This window comes from Patella vulgata, chromosome 1 (genome assembly GCF_932274485.2).
Source record: "Patella vulgata chromosome 1, xgPatVulg1.2, whole genome shotgun sequence".
NCBI lineage: Eukaryota > Metazoa > Mollusca > Gastropoda > Patellidae > Patella > Patella vulgata.
In genome coordinates this window covers 70158032-70179142 of record NC_065879.2, presented here as the reverse complement: position 1 = coordinate 70179142, position 21111 = coordinate 70158032, and the positions used below count along the sequence as shown (strand labels likewise).

Sequence of the window (21111 nt, the reverse complement as noted above, 5' to 3'; positions counted from 1 at the left end):
TTTTACTCTTAAAAAGTAAAATATAAACAATTATAAATCCAGTAACTTCAAATTACACCATAAAAGGTAATTTGATTATATTTAGTTATTTTATTGCAAAATAATATTCCGGTGTCGATATTGTATAAATCCAAAGCTATTTTTATCCAGTAAGAAACCTATGAACGTATTTCAAGGACTGGAAGATTAGTCTACTTTGGTGCATTTCCCAATAATGGCTTCCCAAACAGAACCCGTTAGAAGTTCATCTCAATATAACGGCGATAATAAACAAAATGGTATTATCCAGGCCTTACTCACAGGTAAAAATCATTAGCATAGCTTTCATTCTTTTGGGTAATAATAAAATGGTTTGATGTCAAGTTTGTGATTGTATTAAAAAGTCTGTAGTTTGAATTTAATTACTAATTACTTGGGTTAACTCACATGCATACACTGACACAGCATTTCTAGCATGTGTTGGTGCCAGCTATAGGCCTAGTAAAAATTTGTATATTTTCATTTTATTATTTACCAAGATGTAAGTATTTTGTAATTTTAATGGACATTGAGTACCGGTACCTTGAGATACCCCAACTACCGGTAGGCCTACATGTAACATCATGTATGTAGGTCTAGGCTACCCGAATTATAGGATAGGGTCAATGACATAATTAAATAATTATTCACAGTTACAGCAGTGGAAATTATAATCATGGCTTTATTGATTTATTATTGATACGGTATATGCAGAATGATGAATAATCAATTAAATGTCTAGGATCCAGATGTTATGGTCACATTTATTGTTGCAAATACGATTCCTGGTAAAGTTTATGTAGATGTCTGTTCTACTTTCAGTTTCAGAGTTGACTTAAATATTTCCTGTTATGAATTTTCATTTATTATCTGAATAGAATTCACAATTGAATATACACTTGACTTGAAATACATACACTATCTTTCAAGATGAAATATTTGTATTTATTCTGCTCAAGCAGTAAAAATTTTTGCTGAACTCATGTAAGCTGGAATGATAATCAGTGTTCTGTGGCAATTCTCCAATATATCACTCCATTACAAGAAGTTATATTGTATTCCTGGTAAACTTAATGTAGATGTCTGTTCTACTTTCAGATTCAGAGTTTACTTGAATATTTCCTGTTATGAATTTTCATTTATTATCTCAATAGAATTCACTATGTATTGAATATCCACTTGACTAGAAATACATACACTATCTTTCCAGATGAAATAGTTGTATTTATTCTGCTCAAGCATAGAAATTTTTGCTCAACTCATGTAAGCTGGAGCCTGGAATGATAACCAGTGTTCTGTGGCAATTCTCCACCATATCACTCCATTACACGAAGTTATATTGTATTTAAAGGGTGTAAAGCTCTAAATCAATATTATCCACAGTCTTTGACATTACAGAAAGGAATTATTGGTCCATTCCAATTAATATTGATGTTGTTATCTTACCGTGAGAATATGGGCTCCTGATAACAAATATTTAAGATGCAATGAACAATTCTCTCTATGGAACACATGAAAAAAAATAGCGGCACACCTGGCTAAATATATATGAAAAATATTAGAATTTTGCAAAATAAAAACATGGCAAGTCATAGACCACATACAACCATAGACAGAATGACTGAAACTAAATAACACCAATGAATACTTAATTAGGATCAAGTGTTTTTTTGCATTTTCTTAGTGTGCGTTCAAAATTTCGCGGCACACTTAGGAAGATCTCCTGGCACACCTGTGTGCCACGGCACACTGGTTGAGAATCACTGCTCTATAGTCTCAAGAGTGATTTGTAATGTGGTATTGGGGTGTAAGACGTATAGAAGGATACCTCCTTACTAGGATTTACTGTTTTGTCAGGGTTATTTATATCAAAGAAACACTGAACTTTAGTTGTGATGTCATTCAAATTAGTTGTGTCATTCGTTGACATGGCAACGACTTGTTGACAGTTTGTAGGGAGGATTGAAACAAATTTATGTTTGAGTTGGGTGCGACCTACTCCAAGTCCAAGTTGAGTAGCTAATTTCACCAAGCGTTCTAAATTTTCTGCAGGAGTGATAGCAGTGTCATAAGTGAATGAGGAATAGGCTTGGTGTAAACCAAATGAAGACTTATTTTCGGAGAATCTATTAATAAATTGTGTGCGTAAATCTTCACGACTTCGGAATATTTTCTCCTCTATCTACAATCTTGCGGTTATCATCTTATTGATAGCAAGAATTGTCTGAGGATTCATCTCATCAGAGTACTCAAGGTAATCTTCGAAAGATAAAAAAATGGGCAGTGGCCAGATATCTATTTAATACGGATCCATCAAATCTATCAAATGACAGTAGGTCTCTTGCGTTCAACAACCTCGTTCCGACGGTTAGCCATAATTGTATACAAAATAAGCAAAATAGTTAAAAAATGTTTACAATTTTGTCTAAACATAGAATATGATTAACCCTGATTAATTCGTTTCACTACAGTATGAGCAACTAATTATCAAAATAATTGTGAGCAAGACAAATCAGCATGATTACAAGTTTAAACAATAAAGAAAGAAATGCATCTTGTAAACATGGAAAACATCAATTAGCAAAACAAGAAAAAAAATATTGTCTCTTTTAGGGATAAAAGTCATTGATTTATACATCAGACTTCAGTGAAAGTTCACAAGGACACAAGACAGCAAACTTGAGTTGAAATAATGTCACTTGTAGGCTACAACAACACAGTCACAAGACAGCAAATTTGATTTCAAGATTGTCACTGTACAACACTGTAGCCTATACTACATTAATTATGTCACTATGAATGAATTGGATCTAGGCTAGTTAGAGTTCTAGGCATCCACACTTTAACATGGGAAAATTGGCACACTCATGTCAAAACAGATCTTCCATTAGGTTAGGCCTACATGTGTATGGATTTAACTAAGTCTTTACTAAGTCTTATTATTCATTTGGATTATTTGAAATGTCTTTGGGTCTGTACATAAGCAATTTAGGCTGGATTTTAATTTCACACAAATTAATAGAGTTTATCAGGCCTCACTATTTCAAGTCTTATGAATTTGTAGTCCTCAGAAAATAAAGGTTCCCAAATATCAGCTGAATGACTAATTTCATGCAAATAAAGTTTATCAGGCCTCACTAGGTCAAGTTCTGATGTATTTGTAGTTCTCAGAATAAAAACAGTTTCCCAAAATCTGTTAAATGATGGGAGAACTTATAGGCGTACGAGCCAGGGGGGCAGGGGGGGCAGCTGCCCCCCTAACTTTCGGGCAAGCTGACTTTTCGGGCAGAAGGGTAAAGTGAAAAAAAAATTTTATTTCAAATAAAGTGCCCGAAATCTAATAAAACACTAATTTTACGGGCTGGAATACCAGTAAAATGCGTTTGCGGCTGTCAAATATTCCAAAATTTTCTTCGGGGGTCCATATAAGGTCAGTTCTGCTTCTTCACCTCTCGAAGAAAACCGGCGCCGCTGTCTGTAAACCTGAAATTTTTTCGGGCATTTCTAGTTTTTCTTCCCTAACTGTCATTGAGCCCTAATAAAACACTAATTTTACTTTTCTTTTAATTGAATACCACAAATTTGTACTGAGTTGACTATGGATTAAAACATTTTGTCTGGAGCCACTCTACTTTGTGCGACATTTTTCGAGCATCGATTATTATTTGTGAATGCAGCTGCAACAGTCTGATTGGATGGTTGGAATTTAGAATGGGATTTCGGTTACAAAACCATTGACTATTTTTGGAGTTGCTTACATGGGCTAGAATAGCCGAAAACACATTTGTGGTGGCTAGATTTTCAAAATTTTCTCCGGGAGGGTGAGGCTCCCCATACCCCGCGACGATTGATTGGTTGTTTGGAATTCGGGTCAGCCAGGTAGGCTATATTGGACCAAATTGAAGTTGCTGTATTCACAGACTGGAATAGCAGGAAAACGCGTATGCAGCTGTTAAATTTTCAAAATTTTCTCCGAACGGTCCCGTCTCCGTAGACTGTAAACGATTGATCTTTTGATTGGAATTCGAGTCAGCCATCTTAATTAGGCTATAATAGACCACTTTGAAGTTGCTTTGTTGACGGGCTGAAATAGCAGGAAATTATGTTTGCAGCCGTCAAATATTCACAAATTTTCTTGTGGGGGGGGGGGGGTACAATACAAGGGGAGCTCTGCTTCTTCGCCTCTCGAGGAAGATCGGCGCCGCTGTCTGTACACCCGAAATTTTTTCGGGCATTTCGGGTTCTGACCCCCTAACTGTAATCGAGCCCGTACGCCTAGGGGAGAACATGCTCCACAAACTGGGGTCTGAATCTCAAAACATGTGCATGTGCTCCTCACATCACAAGTCAATTCTTGGCAACAAATCAAAAATATCACTTGTAAACTAGTTCTTTGGATTCTACATACTAGAAATGAGAGTTTGGCATCTCCACCATGTGGTATTGGGGTGTATAGGCCACAAGATGGCCTGGATTGTTTATGACAATCAGAAGGACTAATTAAAAAAAGGCATCTCACATTTCACTCCATCCCAGAATTCCATCAAGGATCAAAGCCTTTTATTAATCAAGGGAAGTAACTCAATTTTTTTTTTAAAGAACTCAAGAAGGTTTCAGACCACTATTCCTTAATAATATGAATAAGTTGGTTTAGTAAAGGAGTATATGACAGTAATGAGGTCCCTTGATGAACGAGGCTATAAACCTCAGTGAGTAAGTGAAATGTAGACTGCATTAACCAAGTGCGAGCGATTGCCATATAATTTAACATTATGTTGAAAAATTCAGTGTAATTCAGTTTATATACACTCATATTACATTCATATGCCATATTCGTCCATTTCAGGTTTCAAAGAAAAAAGACTTAGTTCCTTTAAACAGTGTTATTACTTAAATGTTCAATCATAATTTTTGTATAATTCAGTGTTGTTACATGACCATTTAAGAGTAGAATGTTGCTAACCTTCGGATTACTTCAACTCATAAAATACATTGATGATGACTTAATTTACTTTATTTTATTCTTATTCCTAATTTTGAACAACATGTTCATTTCACATTATCTGTACCATCTTTACCATCTATATTTTATTTTTCAGATTTATATCAAATAACAATGGCTTATTCTTATTGGAAGAGTGGTAAACAATTTGATACAGCTGTTTTTGATCTGTATTTCCGTAAAAATCCTTTCCATGGAGAATTTACAGTATTTGCTGGTTTAGAGGAATGTATCAAGTTTGTCCAAAATTTTAAATTCTCAGATAGTGGTAAGTAAGCAGGTATACGGTAAAAAAGTATTATTTTTCATTCTTTGGAAATACGATATGGTCTGTAGTGCAGCTGGGCTGTTTATTAATATTATTAATATGAATATACTGCTTACAGACAAAAAGAAATTTAAAACATGTACATGTATCTACATGTATCTCACCAATGAATCAGCAGATTAGATTTAAAAATTTTGAAATACAATTCGTTAAGTCTTTGGTAAACAAAATAATAATTGTTTACAATAAGTGATCTTATGGGGAGATAAATCCACAGGCACTTGAAAAGATTAAAATAAAACTTCTTACAATGATTTATCCACGGGCACTTGAAGGAAAACTTCATACTACTGCTTGACTAGTATCACCCACCATATTGTTTTGAATCGTTGAAGATATTTCGTCTGCTATCATCTCACAATACTCACTAGTTCTAATACTTCCCATCATTTTTATTGCTAACAAGACTTTATTTAATCATTATACACCTTCCAGTGTAATTAAATTGGTCATTTTACAGCATTATTAATTACAAATCAAACTTGAAGCATTATCACTTGGCTATTCGTATCTTCGAAATATCTTCCAACGAGCCAAAACAATATGTCGGGTGATACACCTTGTGTTATTAGTAATACTAGTCAAGCAGTAGTAAGAAGTTTTATTTTAATCCCTTCAATTGCCTGTGGATAAATCATTGTAAATTATTCCAAAATATTGCAAGCACCTCAGCTTTGTTAGTTAGAATTTAAAAATTATATGCATATTTAACAATTAGTATGATTCATGATGACAAACTATTCTAGCTTGACACTTCGATAATTATTTATTTCAGATATTGAATATCTAAGATCTGTTTTATCACCATCAATAGAGGAAGAATTTTTTGTTTATTTGAAGAATTTAACTACAGATGAATTAACTGTTTATGCTATAGATGAAGGAGAGATAGTATTTCCTAAAGTACCATTAATAATGATAGAAGGGCCTCTACCAGTTGTGCAACTTATAGAAACTCCATTATTAAATTTAGTTAATTATGCTAGGTACGTAATACTATCAGACTGAAAAAAATAAATATAAACCATGTATAAAATTCCTGATCATAAAATGAGAATGTTAGTTAAACTAATTATTTGTTGTAATCGTATGTGTTAAACTGCATAGGCAGCCATTATATCTTTCTGGCTATCATTTGTTGTCCTAATGGAAAGTTCTTCAGGATTTTCCAGCCTGATAGTGTTAAAGATGAAAGGCATGGCAAGGGAATGTGTCTAGTTGTTTGGCTGAGACAAAAATATGAAATTCCATGTAGTAGTACATTTGGCAGCATGGCAGATCCCCTGACAGTTGGAAATCAAAAAAAGAATAGGCTTTAGTACCACCATTGGGTCAATATTTCCCTCATAGCTGCTTGCATGACATATATTAGCTCAGTTATTGCAGATAAATAGAATTGTCTGCGATATCACCTCGGTGGAAGCGGACGTAAAATACAACTAACTCATCATCATCAGATAAATAGAATAATAAACCAAATTTCATTTTCTGTCCTAAATGATAGTATTTATTATTTAGTTTAGTGGCTACTAATGCTATGAGGTTCCGTATAGCAGCCAATCCTAACACAACATTATTAGAATTTGGTTTACGACGAGCCCAGGGTCCTGATGGTGGTTTATCTGCATCAAGATATTGTTATATGGGAGGTAAGTTAGATTTGGTATAATAATACTGCTATCGATAACTTGCCGTCCACCATAAGTAGCATGGTGAGGACTCTGGAATCTCAACTCAAATGTCTGTGATTTGAATTTTGGGATCAAGGGATTCTTTTGGCTCTGGACACTTCTTAAGAATTTTCAGGCCCAGAATACCCTTTTTTTAATGGGGACGAAACACAAAACCAAAGTCTTGTGTACAAATTAATGTGACATGAACTCTAAAGAGTATGAATGAGAATGCTGCCTAGGCAATATTCTTCATTCTCAGTCACTATGATATCTTGCTATTGTCCATATTTTGTAAACAGTGTAAGTTGAATACATAATTAGAAAGGCAATGATTTGAATACATAATTAGAAAAGCATTGATTTGAATAGAATGTGCAGCGCTTTGTGCAATGGCTAGAGTTCTATTCTAGTGATTTGATTATTTTCAGGATTTGATGGAAGTAGTAATGTTCTTGCTGGCAAGATGTTTGGTATTCCAGTGCGTGGAACTCATGCACATGCTTTTATTACATCATATGTCTCATTAGAAGATATATCTATAAGGGTAAATATTTTAAAATTCATTGTGGAGCACATTATCCTAAGTATCTGTTTTATTTGTCAGTTTTATGAGAGGCAATCTGATTAAAACACAGATCTATATTTCGTTTCGTTTGTATTTTACTTTCGATGGCCTACACTACATGAAGATCTGACAAGTTGTACTTGAAGGTCGTGTTAGGGGTCGTACGAGCAGCTTTTGACCCTATGACGTCAGACATTGATCAATCAATCAGCGTTGGTGTTTCTAGTGGTTTACCCACAGTTCCGTGCATGGCACACCAAGAAGTCGCTGCAACAGACTGTTTCATTGACTTACGCCTCACTTCAAGCAAAACGCCCCGGTAATATAACAACTCTTCCAGATCCTAGTGTAGAAAAGACAAGTAAAACGAAATATTGAACTATAAAAAACGAAATGAACTAGGATCTGTGTTTTAATCATATTGTATGAGAAGGACGGACAACCACTGACGGATGGGGTAACCTTTCTATACTTTCTCTTTAGCAACTGATTTTTTTTTTTTTGCTGTCTCTTGTTAGAATTTTCTATTGAAATGTCAGATAACCAATACAATTGAATGATTTACTTGGGTCTACAAAGTTGGCTTGATAATAGTTTTTGATTAATCGACATAGGAATAGGGTAGACCAATGAAACAACCAACCCTAATTCTGTATATTTTTTTTTCAGACTCTAACTAAGAAGAATAGTACCGAGAAAGTAGATTTTGTAGATATTTGTTTAAAATGGCAATCAAAGCTGACATCTGTGATAGGTGAATACTTTTCCTCACAGTTTTAATTTGAGAGACAATTTGAAGCTACCCGTATTAAAGTTGTAGATCGTTATTTGAGGGATTTTGAATATCTTGCAAATATTGGGCCAAAAATGGTTCAATATGATGAATTTAGCCTCTCAGAAGATGATATAAACCAGGTAGCCCAACCTATAGTGTAAGGTCAATTTTTTGAGGCACCTCTTTTTAATCCAATTGAATCCAAGCCAGGACGTGATCTACCTTTGATATTTTGTTTTTTTCCTTAATTAAATGTTCAATAATCAATTTTAGTACAATTTTTATTTAGCATGGATTAAGCCTGGAAAAATATTCAATATTGTCTGAAAAATGCACGAATGGTATCAGTGACTTTAGATTAACATCATAAATGTATATAGTTGAACCTGGGCCAAAATATAAAATTGATCATCTATCCTGATGGGGGAAAAATTGATTGATGTTTAAAAGGATATTTTTCTTTTTGATTACCAGATTTTTTAGCTGACCAAGTTCAACCTGGTGAATTAGCAGCATTTATATCTTATGCTCAAGCTTTTCCTGATAATCTTGTTGCTCTTATAGATACATATGATGTCATACGGTAAGAAATAATTAAAAACATAGCCAAAATCTGTTGAGGATACTGAGAACCGTTCCATAGTTCCTAACTCTTCAGTAAAATGAGGTAGAAATACTCAGCATCATGTCACCATGGTTTGACAGACCTTTCCGTGACATCGTATGATTCTAGTGTTACTTCAATGCATTTTAACACTGTATATAATCACCTCACTTCTATCATCTATGGCTAGGTTTACTCTAATGTCTTCTTTTATTATAGTTCTATCAGTTTTGCTATTAACTATATGTCAACATCAAATCTGCAAAAATGCAGGTATTTGGCTAGAAGCTAGTTAAATTCTTATGTCGTAAACATGTTTTGTACCACCATACGGTCACACGACAAGTAAATTTGTCACAAGAGTTACTTCCCTTTCATGAAATAAGACCCGGTAATTTATTTTCTAAAATTTTCCATATTTTGTTAAGTAAATTTTTATAATTTCAGGAGTGGTTTACCTAACTTTTGTACTGTTGCTATGGCATTAAATGAATGTGGCTATACACCAAAGGGTATTAGATTAGATAGTGGAGACTTGGCTTACCAGTCTCTTCATGTTCGTCGTATTTATACAAAAGTTGCTAAGGCGTAAGATATTTTGAATATTTTACAATTCTATAAAGAATTTTACAAGACAAAACTATGTATTATGTATTAACAGAAAAGTCTAATTTACGAATATTTTTATTCTCAGTTATAATGACTATTATAATATCCCAGGACATGAGAATTTCAGAAAATTTGATTGTCCGAATTCAAATTGAGGATGTTGACCACTTAACTGGTTAAATATGGAATTCAGTAATCAACTGTGTGAACAATTGTAGACTACACAGATAATCTCATCGAGCACTTTCCTGAGGGGAATTTGGGGGGTTGGATGGCCGAATGGTTAGCACATGCGTGCTGTATCATGACACCTGTCATTGAGTTAACTGGCGTGGTTTCGAATTCCCGGTTGTATGTGGCAAGGAGTAGGGTTGCCTGTACAACCTCGTGGGTTTTCTCCGAGTCCTCCGGTTTAATCCAACTGCTAAAGACCCCTACGCACAAGCAAATTTTTGAAATAAAATTAAACCATATGTTAGTCCCGAAATGACCTAGTCTGTGTCGAGTGGACGTTAAACACTATTTCTCTCTCTCTCTCTCTGAGGGGAATTTTCTCAGGCAACTCTGCACATTTAGAACAGAAATCTATTCATGGATTCTCTCAGTATGAAAATTACTTCTGGAGAAACTACTCCTAATGGCTTTTCCATTTTAAATTACGTTCGGGTGGAGGGTTTAACAAATATGTACATTGTGGTATTGGAGGGGCCTATAAAAAGATGAGCCTTCCTCCACCCCCACCACTAAACTTTGGGTATATGTTAACCTCCATACTATTCTAAAAAATGCAGATCATAAGTTTATAAAACATGTTTCAAGATGCCCGAACACACCAGCCTAAATGGGCTAAATTCACACTTTCAATTATTAACCCTTTCAATGCTAGACGTAAATCCACTGCCTGTGCTAGACCCTTTTTTGAGGAAAAAAGGGAGGTTGGAACTTAATGCCAAGCAGTACTTATGGAAGCTTTTATGAAAAATCTTTTTGTGTGTTGGGATGGGCATGAAGTTGGGCTAAGAGGAAAAAATAGAATTTTGAAAATTTGCATAATAATGTAGTCACGTGACGTCATGGCGGCCATTTTGGATTTCTCATTTCTCACTAAAGCTAACACGAAAACGAATTTTTCTCCATGAAATACTTAAAAGATATTGTTTTTTTCACTGGATTTTGATAAAGATATATAAAATGAACAAAAATATCAATAGCAGTCATGAGCAATGCCGCCACGAACACGTGCATCACGTCTCCCGCTGCCATGAGCACATGCGGATTGCAATACCTTGTTTTTACTTTCACTTTCACTTTCATTCCCAAGTCCCATATCATTATCAATATAGTCAGTCAATAGATCTACATGTTCGGGACTCAGGAATTGCCTACGTCTTTTACGATCCAGCAGGCCAGCATTATTATCAACATCAGAATTATTGTCAGAATCTACTGCAGACACAGGGCTATCGTGTTCACATTGGGCTTGTTCATCATGCACGGGAGACATAGCTAGCCATGGGCGGAACGTCGCGCAACAAATCACACACTTCATAATACCAATCACTGTCCTGACTACTATCATTATCAAGTAACTGGAAACGAATTATGTGTATCACCCGCCTCGAAATTGTCCACGTGTTGGTCAGCAAGACGTCATTCACGACTTCGTCGAGAGTGCATAGTCTACGTTGTCACTATGCACTCCGCCATTTTATGGTTTGCCGCTTTGAAACACGTGGAAATATGTTCTAGTGTATAGAAAATACAATAGATGGCACTTGCAGTTACGGTACTAATTTTAGCAAGGGCTTTAGAGTACACGGTAATATCGGGTACGCGCATTTTACCAACATTTTATAATACCCGGTGCTACCAGGTATACGCAGTGAAAGGGTTAATATAGAGAGTAGAGAGTATTGCTGTTCCTTGTTGTGTGGTGAATTGATCTGTATTGTAATATTTTCAGATTTGATGTAGAATGGTTTAAAGATTTGATTATTGTGGCTAGTAATGATATAAATGAAGATACCATACATTCCTTAAATCAACAGGTATAAACTTTAAATTTATTTTTGTATCACTGTCAATTTGTGCAACCGAACTCAGTGTTGACAAGGCATTGTTGCTATATACACCATTGGGCTTAATAAAGCTATTTAAGATGGAACACTTTGTTTCGTTTAGACATGTATTTGCAAGCCTTAGCATTAAAGTATACTTGTATTATTATTTATCAATACTTTATAATAAGGGAGATTGTTTGTGAATACAGCCATATGTAGAGCTAGCATTAAAGTACATTATTTACGGATTTTTCTTTTCATCAATATTTTATTAATATTAGTATGATTAAAACAACCCAGGTTTTCTTATGAATCGCAAATAAACCAGGGCACAAATCAGTGCACAAAGACATTCTAGATACCTGATAGGTCTAAAGCTGTCATATACATATTGTCTGAGACCAAGTCAGAGTACATGATTGAGGTCAAACTGTAAACAACTCATCCCTTTTTAAACACTTTTTTTTTATTCAGGAAATATTGAAACCAAGTTTACTTGAATAAATATAGCGATTTAAAACAATGAAAATATTTTTTAATTGTTTTATGGCCAAATCAGAATATTATCCATATGTTATGCCCTTTTCTTTAAGATTCTATTTGTTTTTAATTTCAGGGACATGAAATCAATAGTTTTGGAATTGGAACCCATTTAGTAACATGTCAGAAACAACCAGCTTTAGGCTGTGTATTTAAGGTGAGTTTATTTTCTTTCTCTATTAATTTGTTTTAAAAGACAGCTCATATCCAAAGGTTACAGGCCAGAAAGAGCCATTAGAGTGAATAAAGCTACCCTTGATTTAAAGATACAGGTATTCAGTAGATCACTCACCATTTGAAAGAATAAGATTAAATGAAATTTAAGACATTCCAAACCAAAAGGTGACAAGTAGGAAAGAGCAATTAGTGTAAATAAAGCTGTTAGCTACACTTGATTTAAAGATCATTCATTCAATCACCCAGACATCAAACCCTCCTGAAAGTTATTTGAAAGAATACAATTAAATGAAACTTAAAATGTTTGTTTTTATAGTTAGTAGAAATCAACAAGAAGGCTCGTATTAAATTAAGTGAAGATATGGAGAAAGTTACCATACCAGGACGTAAAGTAGCCTACAGATTATATGGTTGTGATGGTTTGTGTTCAGATTTTATTTTAATGCATTTGGAGAAATTGGGAAAGGGTTAGATTTTTTCATTTCAGATGGAAAAATGGATCTCATGGATGTGATAAAGACCTGTCAAAAAGAAACTCAATGGGACAAAATAAATTTTTTGTTTTATCAAGTTTGAAGGCTTTGCACAATTTAGAATATCAAATAGTGTAACATTGTTAAATATACTAATGGTACATACAGGGCTCGACACTGCCGGTGGCCTCGGCGGCCATGGCCTTCGAATTTTAGAATTTGGCCGCAGATTCATGGCCGATTTTTAATTATCCACGGCCATGTATGGTCGCCGATTAGTGCTTGGTATCGAGAGTTATTTTTACTATCGATAATCGGTATCGAAACAATCTTATTTTCACGATCGTAATGAAGAATGGATTACGTGTTTTAAAGTCAAACCATACGATGTTTTTGTTCATCTAATTAATAATAAACTGTCTCATATTACGTATAAATTGTTAAAATAATGTAGCCTTGGTTCCGAATGACGAAATACCATTGATAGGCCTATGTATGTGCAGGAACCAAAATAAAAAGAGCACGAGTCGATTCAAAACATTGCGTACGTGAGCGCGACAAATACCAACATGGTGGACAAATCGTTGTCGATTCGTGTGCAAAAACTAAAGAAAATGTAATAGCCTAAAGAGCTTGTTATCACAAATTCGCAAATTGTTTATTATTATTAAAAAAATACAGCCTTGATTCCGAAAGAAGAAATACAAACGTTTTTGTCATCCATCATTGCTATATCATTTATAAATAATGAGCAGACGAATTCTGAAAGGGGAAAAACTCTGAATTATTTACACATCCGGGTATCTCCAATTTAGCGAATTCCATGATATGGCGATTATTGTTTCAAAGTTGGCCTTCGATCGAAAAAACGAATTTCAAGCCCTGGGTACATAGTCTTAATTATGTCTCTGGGAAATGTCGTGGCTCAGTGAGTAAGAGGTCCTGTGTTCGATTCCGGGTTTGGATGAGAAAGTTCATCATGATTTTTCAGCAATGATATTCTTTACATACAATAAATTATCATTTGTTTGTGTTATTTATTGTTAGGTAATGCTCTGGTAGATTTAATAAATCAACAAGATGAACCACCACCATCACCAAGGGAGAGAACTCTATGCAGGCATCCATTCCAAGAATCAAAGAGGGCTTATGTCAGTCCAGCATCTGTTCAAGTTCTACATAAAGTTTACTGGAAAAATGGCAAGGTAATCTAGGAAGTTGAATAATTTAGGCTGGTTCCTTAAAGAGTAATGAAGATAAAACGCTATTTTGAAGGGTTTTATTAAAGGAGCTTATTTGGAACTACAATTTACAATATTGTGAAAGTTGAATCTATAAAATAAATATCAGTTCAATTCTGTTCAGTATTTACAAATATATGATGAAATGAACATTTTCCAATATTTGGCATCTTCTACCTATGATATAATTGTTTGGTAAAATCTTTTGATGATTCTCTTTTTCATCTGATTGCTATGACACAGAACTATTTTTCCCCCACCTTTCGAAGATAAGCAATTTCAATGGTCGTTGCTTTGTGTCACAATATCTTGAGAGTGATGAAACTTGGTGTATAGTTTCATTACATCAATACCATGACTATGTTCGATGATGACAATTTTCTGCTCGGGCTAAGTATAGATACAATTAATAAATTTGTGACATCTATTTATTTGGAGATTGCGGCGGGGAACATCGGCTTCACTGTTGGCTTGTTTGAATTAATAATATCTGCAATATGATATGTTTTTTGGGAACATTTTCATTTGTTTTATGTAGATTCAACAACATTTACCCACATTAAAAGAACTACGAGATAAAGCCATGAAATCACTACAAACAATACGACAGGACCACAAACGAGCCCTCAATCCAACTCCTTATAAGGTAAATAATCACATATGTATCCTATTTTGGTTTATAATAATTCAGAAGTTGACACTATTAAAATAAAATGTTTATAAATGTCTATCGATTTTATTAAAACTTAATCTTTATTTCATTCCGAATTTAATTTTGGTTGTCCGGTTTGACATGAAAATCTAACTACCTCTATCAATTTTATATTCTCTTTGAAGTCTAATGATAGCCATTGTGATTGGTTAATATCATTATTGCTCAAAATTTTCAATGATGAGTCAGGTCTCCTGGTTAGTTGAATACAAATTTGGGGGCTTGGATGGCCGAATGGTTAGCACATGTGCGCTGTATCATTAAGCCTGTCATTGATTCAACTGGCGTGGTTTCGAAACCCTGGTTGTACGTGACAAGGAGTAGGGTCGCCTGTCCAACCTCGTGGGTTTTCTCCGGGTCCTCCGGTTTCCTCCCACTGCTAAAGACCCCTACGCGCAAGCGAATTATTGAAATAAAATTAAACCATATGTTAGTCCCGAAATGACCACTTTTTATAAAAAGGTCATATATTTTGTATCAGTGAATACACCAGACAGAAATTGATAATCTTCGTGAAATTGCCTATAATCAGATCAGTTTAGTGAGAAGAAGATAGAATAATTATTTCCAAAGTTATCATTTGTAAGTAAGAATTTTCTACTATGGCGACCTATGTTTTGAGAAGAGTAAAGGGGGGTGACTCATTTTGTTTTTATTGTACATTTCAGGTGTCAGTAAGTTCCAGTCTGTATACGTTTATACATCAGCTATGGTTAGACAGTGCACCTATAGGAGAGCTTTCTTAATTTATATACAGGAGCTAAACCTCTCTTCATTAAGGTCAAAATAAAGTGCTGCATTGGTTTGATTTGATGTGTCAATTAATATTAAGACAATTTGTTTACTAATTTTAGTTTGGTTTTGGCTTCAAACTGTGTTGAACACAAATTCATTTATTTGAACATTGGCTTGATATGTGGACATAAAATTCTAACTGCAGATAGACGCCCCACCCCCTCCACAATATAAACAACACATCAAACCTTACTAAACCAACACTTTATTTTTTTACACAAAATCAAAAGGGTTTAGTAGTTATTTTAAAAATCTCAATTTGTATACCCTAATGTAAATTGAAATAAAATAAGAAACTAAAATCAAATCAAATTTTATAAGACTGAATATGTTTGCTTTTAACTCACGTGCTTGACACTGCCATTCACAATAGTTTTAACCAGCAGTTTTGGTGTATTGATATGTTATGTAGAAAATTTAAGAGAATTTGTATAGTCTGCAATTGATATTGATGTAGTATTTTCAGTCCATGAGTCATTTGTATAAGGCTTCAAGCAGAACATAATGAAAAAGAACCAACCTTTGGCCAAAGAAATGGACCAAATACCCAATAACTTGTAATTGAAACACATTTGTCAGCTAATGCCAAATATCAGTGGGTACATTTAAAATTAGTATCAGTCAGGGGTATAATTGACAAAAAAATCAGGTTAAAGCTTACAATTTTAAGTAAAATAATAGAAATAATTATGATAAAGGTCTAATATTACTGTGAATTTTGATAGTGTATTTTATGAAAAGTTGGCATCTTACTATGAAATCCATTAACTTTTCACATACCATACCTCAAAATGATCTTTTCTTGTATGTTTTTAGTCTCACATACTCAAGGACATTTTTGCTATACTATGTTTTTGTATAGCCTAGCAGTCAATCCTCCACAAATAATGTTAGTCATTTAGTACCAGTAGTATAAGTGGTCCATGATATTAATTAGATTCCATGATAAATGCCAAATGTTGGAAAAACTAATTATTAGTTAGCTATATGGCAATGTACACATGAATCAGTTTGTTAACAAAAAATGTTCATCAATAATGAGACGAGAATTCCAGATTCATATATTATTCTCTGTATCTATAATCTCAATCTGATTAAAGTACATATAAATTATCAAGAAATATCTTTTTGCAATAAATTAAGTGTCATAAATACAGTCCCTCGTTTCTTTCATTTTACATGTAGCTCGGAGCTTTTAATCAAGTTGACTAAGTTACATTTGACTGAAAAAATTGACTCTTGTGTGTTCTTTATAGTTAGAAGGGGGGTTGGATGGCCGAATGGTTAGCACGTGCGTGCTGTATCATAAGACCTGTCATTGAGTCAACCGGCGTGGTTTCGAATCCCTGGTTGTACGTGACAAGGAGTAGGGTCGCCTGTCCAGCCTCGTGGGTTTTCTCTGGGTTCTCCGGTTTCCTCCCACTGCTAAAGACCCCTACGCGCAAGCGAATTATTGAAATAAAATTAAAACCATATGTTAGTCCCGAAATGACCTAGTTTGTGTCGAGTGGACGTTAAACCCCATTTCTCTCTCTCTTATAGTTAGAAGTAAATATTTCTGATTTGTACAAAACATTAAAGAGATGATCTGTTTATTTCTTTAATAAGAGGGATAACCTTCTGCATTAAAATACCATAAGCAGACAGTTTACTTCCTACAATATTCTTTTTGCCTGTCTATTGTTTCAACTTCCTGTAATGCTTCCGCAGATAAATTTCTGGGACTTTTGGGACTCTCTTTTTTTTTGTGTTATTGCCCCTGCAGTCGAACCATTTTAATAGCTTTATAAGATGGTGTTTTAAATAATTGTTATCAAACTTGCTGGAATTGTTAACTGGGCATAATGATGAACCTGATCAAAAGCCATAGCTCCACATCATTTATCTGTGAAGTTATTTAATTTATGTACTGGTCAGTGTTTTCAGAATTTTTGTAATTTTAATCTTGCTTGGATTGTTTGACTAGTGACTATACTTTAAATCTGAAACCTAAAATTTTACATCCAGTCTGCTTATGGTTCTTCGAAATGTATTAGATATGTTTCAGTAATCAACAGTTTGAATAAGATATCAAACTGGAGTTTTAAAAATACAAATATCCACACAAACTTTACAGAAATGAAAATCCAGTTTTAGAGAAGGAATATTCTCACTAATCAAAAGGTTGTTTTTTTACAAATCACAGATGTTCGCTATTATTAGTAATATTATTTACTGCCTAATAATTAATATATATATGTATGTTATATTCACTGTTCACAATTATATAGAAATATTTATAATAAGTAAATATATATTTAATGTATTTTATCATATTTATTATTATATTATATCCATGTATATACATTAAAGTCTCCACGAAATTGGTGTATGCTGATCATCATGATCTACAAAGAACTCCATATTTTGGATTGGTCTCTTTCTGGCTGTGTGGAACATAAACACTAATTATCTGTTTGCATACCAGATGTTTAGGGGGTGATTGCATTGGTATATCAAAGTAATGCTTATGATGCATGTTCAGTTTATAACCACTTATGTTGTCTGTATCACTTTGAAGAAATTATCAATATACATGATGTATCAATGTATTGTTAATAACAGCCCTAAAATACATGATGTATCATAACAGCCATTAAATACATAATATATCATAACAGTCCTAAAATACACAATGTATTGTTTAACAACAGCACTAAAATACATAACATGTTTCGTAATGGCCCTAAAATACACGATGTTTCAGTGTATCATTTTATTGTAACAGCCCTAAAGTGCACGGTGTATGGCTGTATCATATATTATAATAGCCCTAATACCTCCAATCGGTTTCAGTTGAAATTATCAGTACATGTATATATATATTTTAGTACATTCATGGTTGAATCTCCATTTGAACTTTGATCTGACAAATTAACCGGTACATGTATTTGTTACACATAGTTCATCTGTATAAAACCTGTCACAGACAGTTATTATTTCTGTTGCGAAGTTAAAAGAATTAAATCCGCAATTTTATATTCAGTAACCTGTCATATAGTAAATTAGACGACATAAATATGTATCTATATACGTTGAAGCCACAAGATAAGGTTTGGCAAGCCAATATTTTTTTTTTTAATTCATTTACACACAAGTACATGTACTTCAAAAAATAAATTGAACGACAATATATTATATTTTGTCTGGTAAAAAAGCTATCAACACAAAAAATAAATCATGACCGTCATTTGCCCCTCAAATAAAATAGCTGAAAATTTCATTAGCATATGCAAAGAGCATTACTGGATTAGAAATATTTGTCACCAATAAACCTTGCATGAAATTATCATCATGGAATTGTAACTGTCAGAGGCAGGCTTTAGATCAATCAGGGTTATTTTTTTAAAACAAATAATATTTTGTCCACAATGACTTTTAGTCTTTTGTATTGTAATTGCTCAAGGGGACTTGTCTCACAAACTTTTTAATAATTTAATGTTGTTAAAAGGGATTTGAGGTTTTGTGGACAAAGGGTCCAGTTCTTTTTATATAATATTTTAGAAATTGTGTACACTGTAAGTATGTTAACACTATAATCAATATAATAATATATGCTAAACTATTTATTATACAATATAAACTAAAGCAAATGTCTTAAAAATTTGAAAATAAAATGATTTTCTAACTGAATATTTTATGGTAATTGTCAATCCTGAGGGTGGGATAAAATTTCAAATTCGGGTGGGAGCATCATGAAATTAACAATAATAGATTTATGACACCCTCCTTTTGATACTCCCCAGCTCTTATATAATATATTCTAGTTTTAGAAATTAACACATTAATCACATAATTCAGGAATACTTTATAACGTGCAATTTATTGTGCCAAATAAAATATACATACAGCAGAATATGTCATTAAATTGTAATTTAATTGTATATGAATTAGTGCAGAGAATATGATTGATAATTTATTTATGTGAATTATTTCAATAAAATCCCAATAACATGTAACGAGGTACCGGTAGTTTTCTGGAATTGTGTAAATTTCTTTACACTTTAAATCTATAGTTTCAATAATATATGCATAATTTTAATAAGAATATTTGTTATGTACTTTACAACAATATTGTGGGATTTAACTTTTTTTTTTTAATATTATTTTAATATATGCTAATAAATGTTTGTAGATTGTTACAAAGGAAAAATACTTTCTTATATTTTGGGGGGTGTCTTATTCAGTAAGCATCCAAACTACATGTACTGCTATTCCCAATCAAGTTCTATCTAAAAGGACAAATGTTTAGCAATGTAGGCTACTTATAGACCAAGTTCTACTATAAGCATATGTGTATATTATCTATTATTACCTAATACCTAAAGCCAAAAAATGATCTAATTGTATCCACAAATAAGGTTAACAAGATTCTTGGAAATGAACTAGGCATATTTCCGTGCCCTACCCTTGTATGGTGAAGGTGACAGATTATTTGGTACTACCAGTACGGTACATTCTTTGGTTTGATCCGTGATTTTAATTCAGAAGGTACCCAGAATTGACCTAGACATGATGTGGAGATCATGATGTCGGTTTGGCTTCACGTCTGTTCTGGCTAGCTGCCAGGATTTGTATTTGTGTTACCAATAATGTTATGCCGTTTAAAGTATGTGAATTGTGTTATCTAACTTTGTGGTTTCCAAGTTATCATTCATTTGCAAAGTGACATAATTATGATCGATTGCTGGTCGTTACAATCTACTCTTATACCAAATTCTAAATGTCATGGGTCCTTTCAGTGTACACTAATGTGTACACAGGACCTCAGTTTTTTGTCCCATTCAATCGACAAGGCATTGTCCTTGCCAGTGTCATGCACCACTGTCAAGGAGAAACCATGCTGAAAATCCCGGAGAACTTCCTCGACCAACATCTCTGTGGCTTCCTATTAGTGATCCTTGACACTTGTTTGGCATCAAAATGATCAAAATTTTCATAAGTACAGGTGGGAGTTCTTTAAGAAGAAATTGTATCTTGTCTGGTTCATGGACAACCACATAACCAGGTTTTCATTTGTCTAGCGGGTGAGAATTACTGCTGGCGTATTGCGTCAGTTGCTGGATTGGCCAATAAATGTATGAGATTTAAGAAGTAGCTTTCGGAAGAGCCTCTCACAGACAAACTAGAGCTCTACCCCACCTCTGTTCTAAGGCTATTTTTGGGGTACTTACCTTCAATTTTTCACTTTAATTCTTTTTTGTTTGTCAAAAGGGATCATTTCTCAGCACAAATTTATAATAATCCATCACTATTTTAAAGTAGAATTTTGTGATTATATGTACAGGTTTATGGTTTATTATTAATTTAACTTGTTTTAAAAAGAAAATGTAAACTGACCACAAATTATACCTATAAAAAACATGTATAGGGCCTATATGTATCTAAGGTTTCAACCTGTGCAATTTTCTTCAAGTATAGGTAGGCATCATCTCCCAGGCGACAAAGGGAGATAACTTTCTCATTCGTCATGACTGTATAATGCCCAGTATCATTTACA

General features: G+C 33.7%; 1 protein-coding gene across 1 annotated transcript; it reads left to right on the top strand.

Annotated features, from left to right (window-relative positions):
- The first annotated feature begins 215 nt into the window (after nt 1–215).
- LOC126827594 (nicotinate phosphoribosyltransferase) lies at nt 216–19757 on the top strand. The gene is made up of 14 exons (XM_050557077.2): nt 216–302; nt 5118–5288; nt 6124–6334; nt 6867–6997; nt 7450–7565; nt 8256–8340; nt 8836–8944; nt 9413–9553; nt 11538–11622; nt 12251–12331; nt 12668–12770; nt 13872–14029; nt 14604–14711; nt 15446–19757. The coding sequence occupies exons 2-14, from the start codon at nt 5135–5137 to the stop codon at nt 15521–15523; spliced, it is 1560 nt and encodes a 519-aa protein (XP_050413034.2). The 5' UTR covers nt 216–302; nt 5118–5134; the 3' UTR covers nt 15524–19757.
- Nucleotides 19758–21111: the final 1354 nt, after the last annotated feature.

Excerpts from the sequence above, each read along its gene's own strand:
- LOC126827594 (XM_050557077.2), top strand. The coding sequence starts at position 5,135 with ATGGCTTATTCTTATTGGAAGAGTGGTAAACAATTTGATACAGCTGTT. Across the intron at positions 7,566-8,255 it reads TAGAAGATATATCTATAAGG|ACTCTAACTAAGAAGAATAG; the intron begins GTAAATATTTTA and ends TTTTTTTTTCAG. Across the intron at positions 9,554-11,537 it reads TATACAAAAGTTGCTAAGGC|ATTTGATGTAGAATGGTTTA; the intron begins GTAAGATATTTT and ends TAATATTTTCAG.